General features: G+C 50.2%; 2 protein-coding genes and 1 pseudogene across 8 annotated transcripts; 2 read left to right on the plus strand and 1 right to left on the minus strand.

Moving 5' to 3' along the window:
- The first annotated feature begins 316 nt into the window (after positions 1–316).
- S100a3 (S100 calcium binding protein A3) lies at positions 317–22,120 on the plus strand. 6 transcript variants are annotated; one of them, XM_023713837.1, is made up of 4 exons: positions 317–563; positions 15,384–15,631; positions 21,028–21,173; positions 21,658–22,120. In XM_023713837.1, the coding sequence occupies exons 2-4, from the start codon at positions 15,607–15,609 to the stop codon at positions 21,820–21,822; spliced, it is 336 nt and encodes a 111-aa protein (XP_023569605.1). In that variant the 5' UTR covers positions 317–563; positions 15,384–15,606; the 3' UTR covers positions 21,823–22,120. The 6 variants fall into 6 exon arrangements, with proteins under 6 accessions (XP_023569605.1, XP_023569603.1, XP_023569602.1 ...); XM_023713836.1 differs by lacking the exon at positions 317–563 and adding an exon at positions 6,384–6,446; XM_023713835.1 differs by lacking the exon at positions 15,384–15,631.
- Positions 6,229–15,465, plus strand: LOC101581773 (protein S100-A2). Its single transcript, XM_012514419.2, is given in 5 exon segments — positions 6,229–6,446; positions 6,734–6,738; positions 7,908–7,981; positions 7,984–8,135; positions 15,384–15,465. Coding segments are annotated over 5 exon segments (453 nt in total). The 5' UTR covers positions 6,229–6,306.
- Positions 18,354–18,797, minus strand: LOC101591091 (annotated as a pseudogene). Its single transcript, XR_001117068.2, has one exon. The product of XR_001117068.2 is annotated as an elongin-C pseudogene (transcript).
- Positions 22,121–22,990: the final 870 nt, after the last annotated feature.

Below are 22,990 nucleotides of genomic sequence, written 5' to 3' on the forward strand. Positions count from 1 at the left end.
CTTGCGCTTGCCAAGGAAGCGCTTATTCCACTGAGCCATCTCCCCGGCCCAGCTTTTTTTTTTTTTTCCCCATAATTTTATTGAGAAACAAATAGCAATGAGATAGTTTCAAATCAAATTGGTAGGACAGTTTCAATAATTAACACATTGCATACATTCTTCCTAGTGGTTAATTGTTGTACAAGATGCAGACATGATATCCTATTTACAAACACCATTAGAACAAATCACTCTATTCATTAAGAGAATGTAACTATATATCTATCCTAACCACTTTGAATACACAGATACAAAATGGACATTCATTTGTACGCCCTGCAGATGACTGGCGTGGGATCTAAGGCACAGCCGGAAAGCAGTCAGGGGCAAGCAGGAGGCCGGGGGGGTGGACAGCTGAGGCTCTGGCTTGGGTTCCTGGGTGGATGGTAGTGTTCTTTGTGGCTCACAGAAGCTTAAGGAAGCTGAGAGATGAAGAAGTTTTTTTCCAGCGTGTTTCCAATCCAGGCCACAGGGCATTAAAGAGAAAAAGATGCCAGAACCAGAGACAAGGAGATGGGCACCAGGTGAGAGATGAGAAATGGGACCGATGGGCTGGTGTGGGTGGGGTGGGATGTGAGAGCCCCCACGGACCACTGGTGGAGTTCGCAGTGAGGTGTAAGACTGTTAAACATCTGTGTTTACGTGGTGCTTCTTCCCTAAAGGACTGAGTTTGGGCAGACTTTTCTGAGCCTGGATTCCCTCCTCTGTTAAGCTCGATAAGATTTTAAGGACCTCCTGTGAATCGGGTGGGGTAATCTACAGAAGCACGTGGCACACAGCGAAGGCAGTGCATGAGCCAGTGAACGCCAAACCCAAGCCAGGCGCGGCACACCTGCAATCCCAGCAGTCCGGGGGCGCCAAGGAAGGAGCTTCCTGTGCAGCCGGGGCAACTTAGTGACTTCAACTGTGTTTCAAAAAAACAACAACAAACAAACAAACAAACAAACAAACCAAACACAAAAAGGCTGGGGATGCAGTGAAGGATCAACCCCCACAAGTGCAGGCGTGTAGGTCATGCATGCGCACGCGCACACACACACATACACACACAAAGCACCAAGCCCAGAAGGATGGGAACCCAGTGTGAGAACGTGTGTCCACTCATGCTGAACATGTATCAGGGGATAGTTATGGATCTGAAGAAAAAAAAACAAAAACAAAAACAAAAACAGGGGCTAATCACCTCTTAGTCCTTTGGCTAAAATCAAGTGTCAAACCAGGGTCATAAATGATTTAATAAATTGTAACAAAATATTTCAAAACTTATTTTGGGATACAGGGGATGACCCTTATGGTGAAAATGTTTGAACTTGGAGCTATGGTATAGCTCACCCAAGGCTAGAGGCCGAGTCAGGCAGTGTCAGAACTTATACCTAGTGCCTGGCCCTGGCATCCATTCCATTGTGCTCCACCCCAGGGACAGAGTAGGTGAGCTGACCTTGGCAGTGCCCAGTGCCTCACATCTGACACCTGCTTCCCTCCTGCCCAGTGTCCCTGACTTTGAAACAGCTTTCTGGTGTCTGGCTTCTAGCTCAAGGCAACCTGGGCTTCTCAGCAAGGGTTGTCCAGGAAACCCCTTCTCCATGAGGCAGGTGTGGGTGTGGGAAGTCTCTCTGGAGATGAATCAGCCCTGCCTGCTCCTGGGTGAGTCAGGAGCTGAGCCTGAGAAGGGCTAGAGGACTGGGGAGAGAAGGGAGGAGGAAGGAGGGCCACAGACATATGGACCAACCACCAGAGGGCAGACACCAGACAGGCAAAGCTTCTGGCGCTTGTATAGGAGCTGGCTGAGGGGGTGGAGAGAGTGTGAGGACCCAGCTTCTCAGGCTGGGCATGGACATAGTCCCTTCCTCAGATGTCCCTGCCATCTGGCTTCTCTGCCTTATGGGGAACTGAAGAAACAGAACAGGAAGGGACAACAGGCCTGTCCTCCCTTGGGGATGCAGTGGCTCCAGGCTACACAGGGAATCAGTCTCTGGGATGTAGCCAGTGGATGGGCACAGTCCGGGTTTTGGTCACATAAGATGTGACGCCTGGCTGTGGCCGGGCCTCCAGAGGCTGCTGACTGCACAGCTCCCCTCATCTTGCTCCTTTCTACCTGGTCCCCTCTGCCTGCTTCTCCTTGACCTCTCTCCCCACTTCCCTTTCATAGTTCCTTGGGCACTCTTCCTCTCTGGCTTTTCCATGACTGCCTCCTTGTTCCTTTTTGTCAGCCTTCTGCCTCTGCCCCTGCCTGCTGGGGAGTTTGCTCAGCCCCTTCACTGGGTCCCTGGGGGTGGGAGGCTTCCTGGGTTCCCTCCTCAGGGACTGGTAGCTCTATTTTCCACCCAGTGTCTCAGTTCCACTCTTGGAAACTGAAACGCTATTCTTTGCTAGTGCAATCAGTGACATGATTTCAGGCAGTGAGAGGTCTCCCCGGCCGCCTGGCTCCTAAATAGTAGCTGGGTGACCCCTGTTGCCATTCGGCAGCCACGAACACTGTTGGCATCTGATGTGGGTGAGACCCTTTGCCCATGTAGAATGAAGAAGACCAGGGCCTGGCTGGTGTGCTCACCACTAGGGGGATGTGAGTGACTCAGTCTAAAGTGGATTGCCCTGAGGACACAGGGACACAAGGGTGCTTTGTGTGGGACAGATCAGGTAGAAACTGGATCTGATAGGGGCATGGAAGGCTCCATGAAGTGGCTGGCATTTAACTTTCCTTTGAAGGGTCGGTGAGATTTCTCTGTACCTCATCTTCTCTTTCTCTGGTACTGGGGATTGAGTCTGGAGTCTTTGTACTGAGCTACATCCCCAGACCTTGGTTGTTTGTTTGTTTTTTGAGACAGGGTCTTACTATGCAGTTCAGACTGGCCTTGAACTTGCTTTGTAGCCCAGGCTGGTCTCAAACTCAGCAACTCTCCTGCCTCAGCCTTTCGAGTGCTGGGATTACAAGTGTGCACCACTATGATGGGCTCTGAAACACGTTCTTGATAAATTGCTAAGCTGTCCAGGTTGGGCTCAAACTTGTGATCCTCCTGTCTGAGCCTCACAGAGTACTGGGGTTACAGGTATGAGCCACCATACCACCCAACAAGGTAGGATCCCAGCATGAGATGTGGTTGGGCTGGGCATGGTCACTTTCTGAGCAGAGTGACCAGTATAAGACAGAGTGACCAGTATCTGCTAGCCAGGTCCACGTGTGTGTCCTTGTATGTGTCCACCCACAGTGGACTGGGCAGGCAGGGAATGTGCAGGGAGGTTGGAAAGCAGGTAGGGACCAGTGTCTGGGGACACTCTGCAGTTGAGAGGGAAGATCCCTGGGAGCAGCAGTACATTGCACTGCCTTGGTCCTTACCCCCAGTAAGGAGGGGTTTTATTGATTCTACCTGAAGAAGATTTTGGTGGAAGAGAAATAGCATGAGGAGGTCAAGGACCTTGCAGAGAAGGCGACACTGTGCCCGTGCAAAGGTTTAGAAGAGGACACTGGGGCCCCAAGATCCACTTCACATATGCCACTGAGTCTGGCCCCCAAGTCCCAGCCTCCTTCATGATCTGATCTGACCTTGCAGGTGTCACCTTCCTCTCTCTTGGGTCTGCCAGGCAAAGGGTCTCTAGGCCAGCGCTCTCAGACTTGGGTTTCAGGCTGCCGCCACCCTGGCCCTGGGGAGCAGGGCGTGCCCGCTGAGTCACTGCCTGGGCATCTGGGCCTGGAACCACGGGTGAGTCACCTAGGATGGGGGAGGGAGCGATGCATAACATATGGAGGGGGGAGGGGAGCTGGTCAACAGGAAGGGCGGTGCCCGACTGGGGTTGGGATAGGCAGTGAGCAGGAGCAGGAGCCCAGGGAGGGGGCAGATGAAGCTTCTTTCCTGGAAACCCCTGCCTGGGCTGGGTTGGAGGGTATGGTGTTCGCCCTCCTCTGGTATGGGAGGATGCGTGGGAGGTTTGGGATGGTGAGGGAGCCCACCACTGGTGCCCCTGCCTCAGGCCTGGTCTCCTGATTTGAGAAGTGTTCATCCTCCGATTTCCAGCTTGAGATAGAGGTGTCCTCCCTACCCACCCAGGTGGAAGCCAGGAGGCCGAGGTTTCCTGCTCTCCCTCTAACCCCTCCGGAGGCTCCCCTTCCCTCTACATGACAGACAGCTGGATCACCCCAGCTGTGGCTGCACACAGAGTAATCCCTATTTCTCCCTGCAGGGGAGTTGCTAAGCACTCCCAGTTACCTTGTTACCTCATTGAAAGGTATTCTAATGTGGACCTCTAACAGTGACTTTATATCCCCATCTTCTGACATAAGCCCTGCTGTCCTCTTCTTGATGCCCCCCCGCAACACCTCCAGCTGTCTTCTCTGGCCCTCAGCTTTCTAAAGATGACTTCACATTACTGCGCGCATGTGCCCTGGCCCCCCTCCACGTGCAGGGCTGTGCATTTCTCCCTGCTCTGTGTCCCTGCAGACATAAGCATGAGCTGTTTACTCACAGCTATGTCATAAAACTGAGGCCTGGCATAGGTCCCCAGGTCCCAGAGGAGGGCTGTTCCCCTTCCCTTGCCCAGGACTGCCCCTTCTCCCAGGTCACCTCCCTGTGGCCTCTGGGGCCTGAGTGCTTCAGGGAACACCCTGTCCTGGGCCCAGAGTCCTCCTCCAGCTGGTATCTGAGCTTCAGTCTGGAAAGAGGGATCTGAGAGGGAGTGGGTGGGTGGCAGGAGGCCAGGCTGTGGCAAGATCAGGTTAGGGCAGGTTCAGTTGGCAGAGATGTAGATTTGGCTTGTGAATCCCCACCCTGGGTGCTAGACCCTAGGCTGCCCTGAGTCTTTATCCTACCTGGTTTGGTGAGGGTCTCTGTCTGTCCAAGGGCCTGGACTCATCTTTGTCCCTTCATCTTAAGCACCGTCTCCAAGATACTTCTCTCTCTCTGGTATCCTTGGTTGGATCAGCCCCCAGACTCTCTGGGTCTCTCCCTCTGGGAGAAACCCTCTGTGACATCAGATCAAGTGGCGTTTCTCCTGGTTCCTCTCTGTGGGGCATGTCCCTCTGTGGTTCCTCAAGGTGTCTCAGTGAGGCCCTTTCTTTGGGGATCTAGACCTGTATCCTATTAGAAGATGGATATTTAAAGGCTGCTTTAACAAGACCCCCAAGTTTGTGTGCTTTTTGCTTTTGCTTTGTGCAAAGACCTGGCCTCTAGCAGAACTAAAGAGCAAGAGGCAGGGCTTCCACGACTGTGGCCCCACCCAGGTCTGGGTCGGGTAGCGGTGTAGCTTGCTCAGGGCTGCTCCCCACGCTTTCCTGCCTGGGCAAGAGCACTGGCTGGCAGGGTGTGCCTGGCAGGGTGTGGCCTGTAGGCCCGTCTAGGGCTTTTCCTGCCTTTGACACCAAGTTGGGATCCTCTGGCCTCTTACCCAACCCAAGATACTGGGTCTTACCCAACCTTGCCAGGCTGATCCTGGCATTCTCAGTGGCAGGGCCATGGTGAAAGTGACCTCTGAGGTTGTTCTTGTGTCTCCAGATTCCACCCTGATCCCAAGGCTCTGGGTGTTTAACTTCCTTAATGTGATTTTTTTAAAGACAGGGTCTCACTATGTAACACAGGCTGGCCTTGAACTCGGGGGTGATCCTTCTGTCTTAGTTGCCCAAATTTGGGGATTACAGGCATGTGCCACCACACCTGGCTAACTTCCTTACTAGGAATGCTTACAGGACTCTTCCTGGTATTGGGGTGTTTAGCCCCTCACCCTATCTGCATGGAGACAGTGTCTCATGACACGGGGCCTTGGGGTGAGAGAAAGCACCTGTGCCCAGAGTCCCTGCCCAAGGAGTAGCTTCCAGTTAGGTAGCGGTGACCCTGGTTCCAGCAGTCTGAGGAGGGAATGACTTCTTCAGGGAGGCCTGTACTGTTAGGCCACAGTGTGGCCACTGGCAGACAGCACAAGGAGCCATCTGAGCCAGCACACCATGTGCCTGTGCACCGCGCTGCATGATGTAGATAGAAATCAAGTCGGGATGCAGGTAACCCCATCATTTCCCTCCCTATAGGCACCTGAGATGGGGAGCCCCGCCCTTGGAGTGTCCCTAGTGTGATCAAGGGAGACTAAAGCCCTGCCCTTGGCGACTCCCAGACACAGGAAGGGGTTAGAGTCTGCTGGTGTTGTAAGGCAGAGGCCAGGGCCTGCCCTGCGGGAGCCACTGTCCCTGCTTCCCCATTCTGACAGGGTTAGGTGGAGCACAAGGCAGGGGTGCCCCTGCAGCCTGGCATATACATCTTGCCAGTCCCTTTCAGCCCCAGATCCAGTATGGCTGGTTCCCTGAGCAGGTGCTGGAGGTGGTTTGTCTCCACCCTCTACAAGTACTCTGGACGAGATGAAGACAAGTTTAGGCTGAGCAAGGGAGAGATGAAGGAATTGGTGCAGAAGGAGCTGCCCAGCTTTGTGGGGTGAGAGGGGCAGCCTGGGGGTGGGGTAGGCACAGAGTCTGGTTAGCAAGGCCCTCCTGTGAATGTTCTGTGAATTCCCGTGGACCTTGTCCTGTCAGGAACCCCAGGGTCCATCTGTCTAGTTCTCTCATTCGAGAATGGAGCAACTCATAGCCCAGAGAGGGAAAGCAATGGGCTCAGGATCATATAGCTCACCGTGCAGTCCCTACTACTCTTGCTTTCATATTTATATGTCAGACTAAGAAGCCATGTAGGGAGAATTAAGCCCAGCTAAGGCATATACCCAGGGACAGTTTGCCAAGAAATACAGTCAGTGGGTTCCTTTCCTGTACCTAAAGTCAGATCTTGAGCTTTGAACATAAGAGGCAGGTCCCTCTTCTCTTCTCTTCTCTTCTCTTCTCTTCTCTTCTCTTCTCTTCTCTTCTCTTCTCTTCTCTTCTCTTCTCTTCTCTTCTCTTCTCTTCTCTTCTCTTCTCTTCTCTTCTCCCCTCCCCTCCCCCTTCTCCTCTCCTCTCTCTCTTTTTCTCTCTCTCTTTGCTTGACACAGGGTTTTGCTATGTGGTCCAGACTAGCCTTGACCTCCTGGTGAATTCTCCTGCTTCAACCTCCCAAATGCTGGGATTAAGGACGTGCACCACCATGCCTGGCTCTTGATTTGCCTTTTCTTTTGCTTAAAACTTTCTGCTCAGTGGTGATGCACACCTGTAATCCCAGCAATCAAGAGGCTGAGGCAGGACAAATTTGAAACTAGCCTGAGCTACATAATGAGTTGAAGGTCTGCCTGAACTACATAATGAGACCCTGTCTTAAAAAAAACTAAAAATGATTTTTTCTAATCATTTTGGTTGGCATTAAAAAAGTGTGGAGTTGAAAGAGTAAATAAGATATTACAAATGTATATTAATTCTGGAAATAATGTCATTATTCTTTCAGTGTTTTTTCTTCCTTTTCAAAATTATTTTAATAATTTCAAGTTTCTTGGATATTCACAGAAAATTGTCACCTTCAGGTGTTTCACCTCAAAGTGTTCCTGAAAATTTTAACTTCTCTGTAATGTTTTCTAGTTTTCTGTATGTAGGTCTTGTAAATTTTGTGGGGAGGTTTATCCCTATTTTCTATTTGAATACTCTTGTAACTGCTGTGTTTTGTTTTTGTTTGTTACCATGACGTGCAAGTACAGTTGCTTTTCAATAAACATTAGAAAAAACAAAGCCTGCCTTTTCTGGATCCATCCTGCTGCTGATGAGAAGAAGCACCTCATCGGCAAGTTTTCCTCATCAGCAAAACAGAGGTGATGTCACGCTGGGCTCAGGTTGAGCCCCACCCCACGGGCAGCTAGCCAATCAGTGTCCAGGTGGCCTTCCTCCTGCTGATTCTGCTACCCGTGGAGGGATTGCTGGGCACCGGCTTATGTGTGGGGTGTGGGGGTCGGGATGAGCCCATTGCTCTAGTTAGCAGCAGAAGTGGATGAGGAGGGGCCGAAGAAGCTGACGGGTGAACTGGATCAGAACAGTGACCAGCAGGTGGGCCTCAAGGAGAGATCGCGGTCTTTCTGGCCCTCCTCACGATTATGTCCAGTGATCCAAAGACTTCTTCCCCGCCTACCCATGCCAGTCCTCAAAACAGAGCTTTCCTGAAAACGGAGCTTTTCACTTTCGGCTGCGGATCTCTGGAGTCCAGGAAGACTCTGTATACCCTTTTAATTTTTTATTTTTGTGTATTTGGTACAGGGTCTCACTATGAAGCTCAGACTCGTAGTGATCCTCCTGTTTTCAGTCTTCCCAGCACTGGGATCACAGGCAAGTGCCACCACACCCGGTCTTGGTGGCCTGTTCAGCACACCCGGAGGGCAGGCCATGCGTGGCATGTGGTGCCTTGGATCAAACTCCAGCCCTCCCTTTTGATCTTTTTTTTTTTTTTTTTTTTTTTTTTTTTTTTTTTTGTTGCTCGAATGCCTTCAGGGCACTTTTGGCCAGTGGGAGAGGTGTGAGGTTCCGAACTCCAGCAACCTGAGGCTGACAGCTTTGTGGAAGCAGCCACTTAAAGGCCTGAGCTAGGGCCAGGCCCCCCCTTTTGATCTTATACTCAGTAAACTTTTCTTTCATTCGTAGATAACAGAGTAATGACTCTTTGATCCCTATAATCCAGCTGGGTCATTTTAAAGGGCTGGAGACCGAGGATTTCCCGGACCCCACCCTGTTCTGCACCCCCACTCTTTTTTTGAAATCTCCCTGAGGCCAGAGCAGTACCTCAGGTCCCCCTTAGCCCAGTTCTGTAAGTGGCTGCTTCAACAAAGCAGTCAGGCTCAGGTTGCTGTGCTTCGAGCCCCACAACTCAAGTCAGCAAAACCTACCCTGAAGGCATTTGGAGCAAAAAACCAAAAAACCCCAAACCCTTCTGCCTTTGGGGCCGGGGAGATGGCTCAGTGGAATAAACGCTTCCCTAAGCTCAAGGGCCTGAGTTCAATCCCTGGTTCCGCAAAAAAAAAAAAAAAAAAAAAAAAATTAATTCCAGGCACAAATAAAAAGTTAGGAATTAAGATAGGTTTGCAACATTTTATTTTGCCAAACAGAGATACTAAAAAGTGCAAATACCTTCTACTATCATTATCATCTCATAAAAAGGGATTTTTTTTTTTTTTAAAGAGAGTTTTCGTTTTGTTTTGTTTTTGCTGCCTGCCCAAGGGAATGTTTTAATTTCAACAAAGAAGGAAGGATATAATCTCAGAATGGAAAAACCTCAATATTCAGGATTGAGAACAAGTGGTATTAGGATTTGCTCCAGAGTCTAACTCACCCCACAAAGCCACATTTCAAGTACTCCTCGTCAGATTGTAGGCCAAAGACAGTGTACTAGTTTTTAGAAAAGCTGTATTTGTTTTTATATCTGCTTCCAGATTGGCCAGTTCTATTTTGAGTTCATTTCTCTCCAGTTGACTTCCGATAAAAGCTTCTAGAAGCCAGCTTATGCCAAATTATTATTTCTTTCTGTCCTTTTTGTAAAGCTGTATCCTAGATTGCCTTATATTCTGCTTGACCAGATGCTTTATTATGTGAAAACAAAGGTCAACACCCAGCATAGCTCAGTGGCATAGAATCTGTCTGGGCAAGCAGAAGGTCATGAGTTCAATTCCCAGTACCAACAACAAGAAAAACAAAAACAAAAATGTCGTCAACTTTCTGGTCTACAAGGCTAGATCCTCATATTTTTCTTTTTTTCCTTCATCTAATTTCACATTTTAGGTTCATTACCTTTCTTTTCTTTTCTTTTTTTTTTTTTTGCAGAACCGGGAATTGAACTCAGACCTTTGCGCTTGCCAGGGAAGCACTTATTCCACTGAGCCATCTCCCCGGCCCCAAGGTTCATTACCTTGATGGATTCCACTTTCTCTTTACCAAATTCTCTACAGGTTAGGAATATATCAAGTATCAGTGATGGGTCACTCTGACTAGCAGTGGTTTAAGTAAATTGGCATTGAAATAGCTGACACAATAAAACTCTGACTAACTAGAGGACATTCTCAGATACCAAGGGGTTAAGAAAGTATATTGATCAAGACCCTTCTCTGAAAATTTTGCTGAGTGATTTATTTCAATGTCAGCAAAGAAGGCTGAACTAGCAGCTCAGGTGTGGGCCAGTGGCTCAGCGGTGGTGGCTTAAAACATAAATTTGTGACCTTTGTTGGTTTTGTGCTCAGAGTGGGCTTAGTTATCTCTCATTTGGTGCATCTCATGCAGTTGCAGATGAAAGCTGAGTCTGGAGTCCCCTGGAGGTTTAAGAGAACACCCAAAGGTGCTCACTCCTCATGCCTCGAAGCTGTCACTGGCTGTTAGCCAGATGCTCAACTCAATCTGGCAACTGGAATGCCTAGGTGTGGCCTTGCTGCGTGGTCCGGGCTTCTCAGAGCACCGTTTCCAAGAAGCCCACGTGGAAGCTGCAGGTCTCTTAAGATGTATTTACTTGTAGATAAGTCCATGGCTCAGAGGTTAGGGGAGGAGAACTAGACGTTCCCTAATGTGAGGCCCAGTATGCATGACATTGATGGTGACCATTCTTGGAGACAATACAAGGGTCATAGAAAATATGGTGAATGTTTAAATTTTAAAAATGTATTACAGTAAAAGGTACATTGTCAAAAATCCCCCTCAAAATAGTACCCTTGCGGTGAATACACTTATCCCATTCTTCTTGTCACTTTCTGGAGCAGTTCTGGAAGTCCTTTCTTGGGTGTCTTTGCAAGGTGTGATAAAGAAATACAGTGAGTGCTGCTTTCAAATGCCACCCAATGGAAAGGCAGGTTCAGAAGAACATCATGGTGTCTCCTCATTATTTACCAGATCTGGCACCGTGTGACTTCTCTTTTTTAAGTTAAAATGAACATGAGAGATACATATTTTGAATCCATTAGAATGTCAGGGGAGCCATAACAATGCAAGTGACACTCAGGAAAGGACTTAGCAAACTGCATCTGAAAGTGGCCAGAAAGATAAGATGGGATAAGTGTGTTTGTATTTTGAGAAAGAATATTTTGCTTGTGGAGAGACACTGTAAACAAAGCACCTTAGATGCCTCAGCCATGACTTGCTTGGGACTACATACACTCCCAGGGGGTGGCCACTGTTGCTGTCAGCACATTGCCAAGAGCACAGGTACCTCTGTGGCAGTGCTTCCATTTCTTTTCTTCTTCTTCTTCTTCTTCTTCTTCTTCTTCTTCTTCTTCTTCTTCTTCTTCTTCTTCTTCTTCTTCTTCTTCTTCTTCTGAAGAGTCAACAGGGTGTACAGGGTCTTACTACTAGATTGGACACATAGTGATCTGCCTGTTTACAGCTTCCCAAGAGCTGGGATTACAGGCGCGCACCACCATGCCCAGCCTCAATTGCCATCTCAGTGGGCCCTGGGGGTGGGGCCAGCTCAGCAGGCCTGGGGATCACACCCCTGGCCCCTGTGCCTGTTTGCAAGTGCTTTAATCCGCTGAGCTATTTGGCCGGCCGCAGTTTCTTTTTTTTTTTTTTTTCTTTTTTTTTTTTTTTTGGCTGGCTCAGCTGAGAAAGAATATTTTGTAGGGGATTAATGACACTATGACTTTAACTATAATAATTTAAATTTTTAAATTAAATGTTTTAATTAAATGTAAACATTCATCATATATATTATCATACTGCATATATTGTAGTCTACTTCTTTTTCTTTTCTATTTTTGTTTTGGAGACAGGGTCTTGCTATGTAGCTCAGGCTGGCCTTGAACTCATAACAATCCTTCCTCTTTCCTCAGCCTCCTGAGTACTGGCATTACAGGTGTGCACCATCACTCCTGACTCTGTAGTCTATTTTCTAGCAACAATTCACATCCTTTCCACATTCAGAAGAGACTCGTCTCCTTCCCAAGACCCGCAGAGTCTTGCCTCAACAAGACACTGACTTGAAGTCCAAGACTTTGTTCTGTAAGCCAGATCCAGATATAGCGGAGCTTCCTTGAGTGCAGTCATCCAGTGTTGCTCTTGACTGTGGTCCCTTGTGACTCAGAGTCCCAGGAAGAAAGCCTTCAGTGAGATACAGGTAGACACCCGCAGGAAACTCTCCTGTCTGAAAGGGTGGAAGTTGTGGTGGTGGGGGTTGGTGTATGTGAGGCACAAGTGCTGACGGGTCTGTAGCAGTCCTGAAATGGAGGCAGATTCATGTCTTTCAATGAGGTTCTGCTCTCTGAAGAAAACAGATCTTCGTGTCTTTTGACTTCCTGTTTAGAATTAACTCTTTTTTTTTTTCTTAAGAAATGCCATGCTTGACTGGCATGGTGGCACACACCTGTAATCCCAGCCCTCTGGAGGCTGAGGCAGGAGAACCCGTGTGAGGCCAGCCTAGGATACAAAGTGAGTTCAAGGCCAGCCTGCACTGCATAGTGAGACCCTGTCTCAAAAGGACAAAACAAGAAAAGAAATGTAGTGTTTATAGCTAAGTACCTTTCTCAGATTATTTCCTTTGGCCTTAAGTATGTCTCAGGGCTACTCATAGCTATGACCAAGTGTTTTTCACTGGGCATATTGACACCTTGAAAGAAAATAAAAAGTTTCAATGATAAAGAAAGGGAATGGACAGTGGGCAAGCTAGAACAGCACTTTTCGGAATTGTTTCCTCATTTTTCTTATCTCCCTGGAAACCCTTCAGTTTGGGAACCACTCACAGAGTGTCTCCAATAGAGTTCTCAGAAAGAGGAAGAAGCTGAGTGTGATGGTGCTGTTCTCTCACCGTCAGGCCCTTGGGACAGGGCTCTCTTTTCATGCCAGCAAAGAGAAAGAAGCCCACCTTCCTAGCAGCTCATCAGAAAGGAGCTGGTAAATTCAGGTCAGGGACCTATGACGATGGTGACTAACGTGCCTGCAGCAGTTCTCAGAGCTGCTTTCATGCACACTGTCATTTTAGCCTCTTGGTAACCTGAGGGGGGCTGTCATTAGGGCCCTTGATAGAGCAGCCCCTCTGGCCAGGCACTCTGCTAGTGGTGCACTCACTCGAGCACCATCTGGTCTCATTCTTGAAGCAACTGAATGAAGGGTGTGCTGTTGCTCTCCACGTGTCACAGATGAAGGAATAGAGGCAGGGAGAGGTTAAATAAGGTCCAGCGTCCTGATGTGGCCTACATCTGTGAGAAAAGTCAATCATTTGTTCCCTGTGGGAACACTGGGTGGCAATCTGGGTATCTGTCCACTTCTCACAGTCATCTCCAGAGCCTTGGGCCTCGTGTGAGGTGCGGGGAACTGGATGAACAGAATTCAGATGCCCTTGCTCTCCGTACCTCAAGTCAGTTGGGTCCAGTCCACTCTTGGTGGTTGGATTAGGGTAGTGGGACTTCTTTGGGACTTGAGACACATAGTGGGTCCTGGTTTCTCAGTTCTAGGTTTTAGGACTGTTTTGGTTGGTGGATTCTGGCCTCAGCTGGCTGCCTCTGCACTTGTGCCCAGTAGAGAGCTCCCAAAGGGCTAATCTTTCTTTCTGGGTGTTTGACAGATGCCAGACATTTTCTAACTGGTCCCAACAATTCTTCCTCTTCTTTGTGCTGAGGCAGAGAGGAGGCTCTGGAAGGAGCCCTGTTCAGGATCTGTTGGTAGGGCCCTAATGACAGCTCCCTTCAGGTTACCAGGAGGCTACCAACTCCATTCCTCTTGGAGTTGTTGCTGGGACCAGAGTCTTAGGAATCTCATCTGCTGCTGTGACAGGGAAGTAACTCCCAACCTGTTAGATGTGTGGAGTTTATGTCTTGAGACACCAAAGAATGGAATGGAGCTGAAGACAAAGGAAGTGAAAAGTAGGAAAGTTTTTTTTTTTTTTTTTTTTTTTTAAAGAAGAATCAATCTCCTGAGAGGCAGGAGGGGTCTTGAAGGTGGGACTGAGCTCTTTGTGGAGAGAGCTTTAACACAGTAAAATCACATCACAGCCTACATTAGATCAAACTACAATCCACCTATAGGATTACAAGTAGAGTCACTTAGCTACTACTGATTTAACAGGAAGACAAGGTACATAGCAAGGGTACACAGATGAAGCAAAGCAAGGGCAGAAGTGGACAGAAGGGACAGAAGTGAGGTCAGAGTGTTCTGGTCATCTGCCTTTTTGTTTGTTGCACTGTTTCCATGTGTTTGTCATGTTGTTTAGACTCACTGCACCAGATGGTGCTTGTTGCAGTACAGTTTTGCACTGTTGCTTATCTCTGGGGAGGTACACAGGCCTAGCCACAGTGTCTCCATCTTGGGGTCTGGTTTTTATCCACTCAGTCCTTGACCATATTCTAGTTTGTCTCATCTTTGCTCTGACTCTATCCTGGGCCTGAATCTTTTCTAATTGGCTATCATTCTCTTGGCTATCTGCAATACTCTTAGATCATACTGTCACTTTGGCCTTGTTCCTTTGGGTCAAGCCCATTAACCCAGGTCCATTAACCCTCCAAGAGAAGGGAAGCTAAAGGCAAAGATGAGCTTGTTACTCCACCCAGGTCTGTTTACTCACCTTGAAAAGCAGTAGGGTGAGTTGAGGTCAAGTCGTTGGGAAAAGGAAAAAGAATTATTTGGATGCCAGAAAAATAGGAAATAGGGGCTGGGGAGATGGATCAGTGGAATAAACACTTCCCTGGCAAGTGCAAGGGCCTGAGTTCAATCCCTGGTTCTGCCAAAAAAAAAAAAAAAAAAAAGAAAAGAAAAAAAAAAAAGAGGGACCGGCTGGCTAGTACCCTGGGGGTGCGGATGGGGGAGGGCGGTGAGGAACTCAACTCAGTCTAGGTTTCAAACTTCCTTTTATTCTTTGAAAGCAAGGCTTAGATTAGAAAAGGACTGATGAATGGACATTTTGAGATGCCTCTCTCCTACGGTCTTGACCTAGTCACTGGGAAACTGGTGATTGGCAGGCACAAATCATGAAGTCGTGACGCTTCTACAAGCCCTGAAAATATCTTACAAGCTTTTTCTGGGTATTTTCAACCATGATGAAGGAGGAGAGAGCCTGGATAAATTTAAGACAAACAGATTTTATACGAAAGTCTGGGACAAACGCTCCTTCAGTGACTCACACACCTACATGCACAGGTGTGGAGAAATCTGACCTGCAGGTTGAGGTAGCACAGGACCTGAATGCACGATGGAGGCAGGGGGGGCCGGAGCATCTCCACCCACCCTGCCGCAGTCACCCACCGGACACTTGCGCGGGTCTCAGTGAAGAGTCTGTGCTTTCCAAAGCAGCCTTCCAGTTCCTGAAAAGTGAGCCAGGCAACTGCTCTCATAACCCACGGGGCAGAGCTCGGCTAGTGGGCGTCTCTTGATCAGCCACACAGCCTCCAAAATGACTGATTTTCAAAGTCAAGTAAAAGCAAGTAAAGCAGGAGGATTATTTAGACCCCTGCACCCCATCACTGAGACAAGGCAGTGCTTACCTAGGATCTCTTGCTTCCTCTTGTAGGCCACTGGATCTCATCACGACTCGCTCTTCTCATCTGTGCAATGCGCACAGCCAGCGGTTGACTTTCCAGCCAGAAGGGTAGTGGTGGGTCTGAGTTCTGCAGGCACTCCTGGGCCTCGGTGCAGAGCCTCATCATAGTCCCTGTCCTAGTTCTGTAACGAAGGCATCCCTGGCGGCAGTCACCAAAAAGCCCTTCCGGTGCATTTCCCTTTTGGCTCAGAAGATGAGAAAGGAAGCTAGCCATCTGGGTAAGTGCCTTGGTCCCTTGGATCTGTGGGATTTGGGCAGGTCATCCTGAGCCTGGGGCACAAGCCCTTTTGGCAGAACTGTACGGAATGTCCAGGTGCATAGGATATTTCATCTTATTTTTCCCTGGAGGTGCAGGGCCAGATACTGGCCTTTTAGGGTAGCCATTGATGGTGGTGATAGGCAGAGACAGAGGAGGAGGAGAGAGAGAGGGGGAAGGTCAGGGCTGTAAGAAGTCCTGCCAGATCGGATAGCATCTCTCTCACCCTTTAGACACCCACTGCTGGTCCTTCACGGAGAGAGTGCCCGACCTCCAAATGTGGTGCATTCTTCCACGGTCAGCTCCACATCTGCAAGGTGGGAGCCTGGGAGGGTGAGAGGCCAACAGCGCTGCACTGAGCTCATCCGGAGGACCTGAGGCAGGAGGACGTCTGTCCAGGGCCCAGGGGCGGGGGACAGTTCATGGAGCCATTGCAGAAAAAGGATTTCAGGGGAGAAGCTAGAGAACTTCCTGGAGGGCAGGATAACTTCAATCACTCTAAGAAGAGTTTGGGGGAACAGGAGACAGAAGTTACTTCCCTGTCTTCCATCTGCATGGAGGCAGAAGGCTGAGCAAGATGATGAGGTGAAAAGGAGGTGGGCCCTGCCCAGGCAAATCAGTGCGTGTCTCCTTGTGGACTCAGACACTGCTGTCTTGACATAGTTCGCAGGAACAGCCAGAGGTAGAAAGCGCTGTCAGTTGGATTCTTAGGTCAGGAATTTCCCAAGCCCATTTTGGGGTCAAGGAACCTAAGCGCTAATAAGGTGAATGACATAATAGATTCAGGTCGGGTGGGGAAGGGGGGTGTGGAGCTTCAGTGAGGGCCAGGTTAAGGTTTCTTTCCAAGATCATCTTCCTTTTTTTTTTTTTTCTCCTGTATTTTAGGTAAGGGTCTACAGGGTGTTCATGGTCTTGCTACTAGATCAGACTCGTAGTGATTCTCCTGTTTACAGCCTCCTAAACGCTGGGATTACAGGCATGTGCCACTATGCCCAGTCTCAATCACTGGCTCAGCACGCGCGGGGGAGGGGGGCCAGCACAGCAGGCCCAGGGATCAAAGCCCCGGCCCCTGCCCTTTAATCCGCTGAGCTATCTGGCCGGTCCCTAATCATCTTCCAGTCCAGAAGAGTCTGTACCAATCCCTCTGTTTTCTCAGCTGCCTTTCAAGTATGGTGTCCCAGAGTGTGCTCCTGCCCTCTGTTGTCTTGGTCTGGTCTCTTCCAGTGGGCACACACCCCAGGGCGGTGTGGCTATGCCCAGACTTGGGCTCTGAACTCAAACAGCTGGCCTTTTCCTGACGGTGCACATGAAGCAGCTCCTCACCAACACCATTATTTTCCTTCCCTCTTACACCGTCTCCTCCATCCTCCCTCCCTCCCTCAACTCGCTGTCCCTCTGTCACTCCCTTCTGTCCTTTCTTTTATCGCTTACCTTGCTTTGTTTTTCCTCATAGCACTTACGCCATGGACCTATTGAACATTCATTCGTTATTGTCTGTTTCCTCCACTAGGTCGCCGTCTCCCTAGAGCAGGCACCATGTCACCTCTCCTTACACCTTCAGTGCCTACCACAGATGCCTTTAAGTATTTATATGAACAACCAGTGCTCCCAATTTTGCCAATCACTAGTGAGGTGGCCTTGGGCAAATTACTGCCTCTCGGTTCACATTTACCAAGCCCTTCCGACGTGCGAGGCACTATTTATTCCACAAGATTTGTATGTCAACTCATTGAAGTCCCACAGCAATGCTGTGAGGTGATTCTATTATTACCCTCTATCACTGACAGATGAGGAAAAGGGAAGTCCTGAATGACTGCCCCAGGATGGAATTATTGGCTGGTCCACTCCAGTCCTGATTTCTGCTCTGCCTCTGTCTTCTGGTCTGTAACGCCTGACCTATAAAACAGGGCTAATCACAGCTCTTCCTTGTTTTCCCCAGTGCACATGCCTCTCACCTATGGAAGGCGGGTGTCTTCAGGAGGTGATAGCTCAAGCAAGGCTGGGTGCTGGGCTCAGGGGGAGGTCATGGATCTCTGGGTGCTGCCACAGGCCTTCGGGATTCTGCACAGGCCTGGAAGCCAAACTCCTGTTTCCCTGCTGCATTCCTCCTGACAAGTTCCTTTGGTGACTTGGGGAATCGTAGGATTAGGCATAGGCTGGAGGGGTAGTGTGAAGGGATTTACATTTCTGGTAATGAGGCAGATTCGTTCTACTCCAGTTAAAACAGGAAATGTTGACTAGAATTAAAATAATCTTTCTCAAAGCATCAAAGAACCTTCTTAGACAGGAAGGAATGAGTCAGTCAAAATTTAAGCGAAAAGCAGAATCAGGAGACAATCAGGGCTCCAGAGCCCCTCAGGCCCTGAGGACATCGGCCAAACCAAGCCAAACTTGGGCTTTGGCTTCAGCATTTTGGGGAAGCTGCAGCCCAGGACTCACCCAAAGAGGAGATACAAGTGGAAGACAGGCCTTGTCTTGATGGGACCCCAAAGGGCTACATGTGAAGCTAACAGGCAGAGGGAACCTGCCTTTCCCTCCCCAGGTCTGTGAGGAGAGTTAGAGTTGCCTTGGTGCTGAAGCGATCAGGAAGAGGAAAACAGCCCCTAAGGGACTCCAGCCACAAGCCAGCTCTCTCTGGTGCCTGTAGCCCAAGTTCATTTTTTTTTTTTTTTCTGAAAAATTAACAGTTTATTATAATTTATTTTATTTAACAATCTAGGAAGTTCGCAGCCATCAGCAGTTCCAGCGCTATCTCAGGTGTGATGGGAAATTCAGGAATTTCAGTGGAGCTGTTAGTGTAGCGCACCTTGTAGGTAAAATACATGCAGACTTTTGAAAGCACATGTGAAGGGATTTCTCTGAAATTAACCTCATTGGTTTCATTTTCAGCAAACTGACCTGGGCCACTCAACATGGCTTTTATTGTTCCTGATGTTAGTGCATGCTCTCTTTTTACAATAAACTCATGACCATCAGAAGATATCAATTTGACATACATGGCATCCGGGCCTTCACAGCCACCATAGGTTTTCTCTTCTCCATCCATTATGTTCTTATATAATTCTACTTTCGTTCCACAGGAACTTCTTTAGTAGCTTCTCGTCCGCACCACGGCGACCACAGCCAAGTCTGCCCCAACTGCCGCAGCCCCCTCCAAGTTCATTCTTGTCACTTGGGGTGCAGAGGCAAGAACACTGAAGTCCAGCCTGATGGAAGCTCCTCTAGGAGACACATAGTAATTTCCTCTGGGGATGCAGGAAGTTCATAACCAAAAGCACCCAAGTACCCAAGTGGTCTGTGAGTCTGTGACTGGTAGCAGAGCTAGGATAGCCTCAGTCTTCTCATCTGTAAATGGGAGTCTCAGCCAGGTGCTGTCCAAGGCACCGCAGCATGTTAACTCTAAGCTAACTTAGGTGAGGGTGCCTCTTCAGAGAGAAGAAATGCGGCTGTGATGCGACCCAGGTCTGTTTCCTCCAGCCACACTGTAAGGGTGGGGGCAGGAAGCTGTCCCCAGTTCCCACTCCTGGGTGGGGGTACGGGAGGGGGGAGGATGACTGGTGTGTGAAGCCCAGCTTGGATCTTTGATGTGAGCGTGCATAGGTGGGCGGGTGGACCTGTAAAAGGGGCTGCTAAGGAAAGGAGGCAGGGGAGCCCCTGGGGGCAGCCTCAGTACTGACCTACTTGTCTGCCCATAATTGCCCCTTTCATTCCTGGGGAGGCTACAAATAGGGATGCCAGTCTCTAGGCTCCCACAGCTGGAAGGACAATACCAGTGGTGAGTGCTGGCTGCATGGGTCCTGCCCCAGGTTGAGTGTCAGGGCTGTCTCCTGACCAGGGTGTGGGCATGGGGGCAGAGAAATGATCACTGTAGGTGACCAAGTGAGGGGAGTCATTTATGGCAGATGCTGGGATGCCCCATGCACTAATGTGGGCTGATGGGAAGTTTGGGTTGGGGTTGTACAAAGCTGGGGCCTGGCCCAAGGGTGGAAGCCATAGGCTAAAAGTTCTGGTGTTGCTGTTAGTTGGCATCCTGCTCTCCTCTTTTCTTCCTTTCATCACCAGGGGAACAGGTTGGGACAGGCCATGGCTGTAGGGGAAGAGAGGATTCCTGCTGGTCCCCAGGCCTTGAGCTTTGAAACAGCAACAAAGCTGGTGCCAGGGCAGTGGGCAGGAGCCTGGAAGCACATGCTGCACGCCTTGGGAGGTTCCCGACTCTGGGGAACAAGGGCTCTTTCCTCTCCTGGGAGCATGATCATCTCGCTCCAACCCTGGGCTGACATAAAGCACTGCAGCCTAGCAGTGCCTGGCTCCCCTTCCCCACCCTTGGGCTCCCTAGTCCTACCTCTCTGTCAGTCACACCACACTGGCCATCCGTCCCCCTGCCAGAGCAGGAACTGCTGGAGAGAGAGGGCTGGCCCTGGCCACCCTACTCAGCAGGACTCCCATCCCTTGAGGGAAGCAGGAGTGACTCACTGAGCTCACGTGGAAGAAACTCTTGCCTCCCTGGCCACCCAGGCTTCCCGCACGCGGGAGGCATCAGCCCAGGAGGGCATGGAAGGGGCCAGTGGAATTAAGGGAGGGAGCAATTCCAGGGAAGGCTCTGCTCCACCAGAACCAGGCATCTCACAGAGGCCCCTATCTCAAGACCTTTCAGGGCCAAGAAGGGGGCCTCAGCGGGGGTGGGGTGGGGTGGCAGACTGGTAAATCTCTGAGTTGGCCACCTCTCCAGAAACCTCTGGCTCATGCTCCTAACTCAGTCTGTGAGGGGGATTTGCCATCTTTCAGAGAAGGCACTCAGAGAGGGAAATGACTTACCCAGGGTTGCAAAGCTAGCAAGGGACAGAGGATCCCAGATTTTCTTGTGGTGCAGCACCCTTGAGTTCAGGGTGGGGGCCGGGTGAAGTGATGGGGGTTTCCTCTGGGGTGTACCCACCCTGCTAAGGCCCAACTCTGGCAAGGACCTTCTGCAAGTTCTCATGGGAAGGAGCTCTGGGATCCTAAAGGGGATGGGACTTTAGGACCAGGGGGTGCATCTTAAGGGGGTGTGGGGGCAGCAGACCATTCCTGGGGAGTGTGGGTGTGAGGAAAGATGGGAGAGAGCTGGAGTCCTTAGGGAGCTCCACAGTGGGGGTGAGGGTGATGGGGGCCTTCTGTGTCCACGGAGTTGGCACCGATGTTGGGGAAATGAGGCTTGACCAGGAAAATCACCGAGGACCGTTGGAGATGAGTTGGGAGGACTGGTGAGTCCAGGAAGGCTGCTCAGAGGAGGGCTGACAAGACGGTTCAGGGAACACCCAGCAGAATGAGCAGGGGGCTGGCCTGGCTTCTGCCCAGAGTCACGGACTTGTTCTGTGATAGTGAGGATGGCTCAGAACCTGGAGCAGGCCTTGGCGACGATCGTGGTCACCTTCCAGCAATACTGCCAACGCTCTGGAGACAAGCACAAGCTCTGCCAGGCGGAGCTCAAGGAGCTGCTGCACAAGGAGCTGCCCACGTGGACCCCGGTGAGCACCCGGCTTCCCAGCGGGATGGCAGCTCCTAGATGCTGCAGAGTGACCTCAGGTCAGCACAAGCAGAGCATAGCAAAGGACAGAGACTACAGTGTGGCGAGGGGCTGCTAGAAAGGGATTGAATGACCACAACATCCTCCTGTCTCAGCCTCCCTAGTGCTGGGATAAAGGTGTGTGTCCCCAGGCCTGGCTTTCAGTTTCCTATCCTTGAAGTGGGACATCAGTCTCACACCTTGGCTTTGAAGACCTTGGGAAGGTTAAGGGAAGCCCTGCAAAAAAGGCAGGACTCAGTAGCAAAGAGTCAGTGCCCTGAGAAGGGGGATTTGGAAACTGGGTTGAAACCATGCTGTCAGCTCAGGCTGACCCCCAGGAGGGGGTTGAGTGGCGCAGGGAGGATCATCCTAGAGAGAACTTGCGCAGGAGTTTGTTCTGCCCTCCTCAGCCTGCCTCTCCTCCTCTTCACCCTTCTCTTCCTCAGACTGAGCTTCGAGAGTGTGACTACGATAAACTCATGAGCGCTCTGGACACCAACAAGGACTGCGAGGTGGACTTTGAGGAGTACGTGCACTCACTCGGCCGCCTCTGCCTCTTCTGCCATGAGCACTTCAGGGGCTGCCCCCCAGAGCCCCCCTGCCCTCAGTAGTAGCCTTTGCTCCAGAGGGGGGCTGGCCTGGAAGGCATGGTCTGGCCCCTCCCTCCCTCTTGCATCTGTTGGCACCTCCCTTGGGTTTGCCTCGCCTGTGCCAACCAATTTCACCCATGAGATCTTCCCAGCTGCCCAGCTGCTGAACGGCAGAGCAGCCCCACCTCTGCTTCCTCTCTCTGTGGGTGGAAGGAGGTGGGGTTATGCCATGAAGGCCCTTGAGGTCCAGCCGTGTGTGTATAAATGAGGCCATGGTAGAAGGGGCTGTGTAACTCCTAATAAAGACATGGCAGCAGAATGGCTTGTTTTGGTTCTTTTGAGTGGACACTCTGGGTTTCAGGATGGAGTCCCCCTTTCTGGCATTTTCCACAGAAAGAAGGACCCTGAGGGCAGTTTCAGACCCCTGAGAAGCACTTGTCTCGTTGTTCAAGTGGGAGGGGTGGGATTGACACAAGGAGTCCAGAGGGAGCTGGAAGTCCCCCTCTGTCTATCTCTGTGTCTTGGAGGGAGAAGCCCCACTTTGGTCTGTCAGGAGTAACTGGAGGGGCCTATTATCTCAGCGACCACATGCTCATCTAACATGCTTGAGACCCTGGGTTCCATTCCCAGTGTGTGTGGGAAACCCAAACCAAAACCCAAAAAAGAATGGGGGAAGTGTTTTCTGGGGATGGAACTTAGTTCTCATGACCGGATGTTCTGGGGATAAGGGTGGACAATGGGTGGGGTGGGGCTTGAGTGTGGTAAACCAGAGAGCAGCACTAATAGGATTAGGGCACCCAAGTATTTGCTGGAATCCAAGGAAGTGTTCTGTATTGCAGGGGGTCCGAATACCTTGGGGCAGCCCCTTCCCCTGAGGCAGCTGGGCCAAGCCACTCCCTGAGGGGTTTAAGGCCCACTTCTGACCCACACTCATATCTATGTTCAGGCCCCATCCTGAGAAGTTAACTGTGAGCCTGACACCCCCACTTTGTGCTGTTTCACCTCACATTCTCCACCCTAACCTGGGTTGTCCATTCCCAACCCTCAACACCCTTCCTGACAATTTGTCTTACACTTTCACCTATCCCTGAGCCCCTCCTGGTGACATAGGGGAAAGAAACGCTCAAGCTGAAAGACATCTGGTACAAGTTCCTGTTCTCTAAAATTGAAGAGTGAATTTTAGGAACAA

This window comes from Octodon degus, unplaced genomic scaffold (assembly GCF_000260255.1).
Source record: "Octodon degus isolate 3935 unplaced genomic scaffold, OctDeg1.0 scaffold00032, whole genome shotgun sequence".
Classification (NCBI taxonomy): domain Eukaryota; kingdom Metazoa; phylum Chordata; class Mammalia; order Rodentia; family Octodontidae; genus Octodon; species Octodon degus.

Bases quoted from the DNA above. Each gene is read 5' to 3' on its own strand.
- S100a3 (XM_023713834.1), top strand. From the start codon at position 2,701: ATGGAAGGCTCCATGAAGTGGCTGGCATTTAACTTTCCTTTGAAGG. The intron at 2,747-21,027 runs GTCGGTGAGATT...GTTCTGTGATAG, and splicing joins ATTTAACTTTCCTTTGAAGG to TGAGGATGGCTCAGAACCTG. The intron at 21,174-21,657 runs GTGAGCACCCGG...TCTCTTCCTCAG, and splicing joins AGCTGCCCACGTGGACCCCG to ACTGAGCTTCGAGAGTGTGA.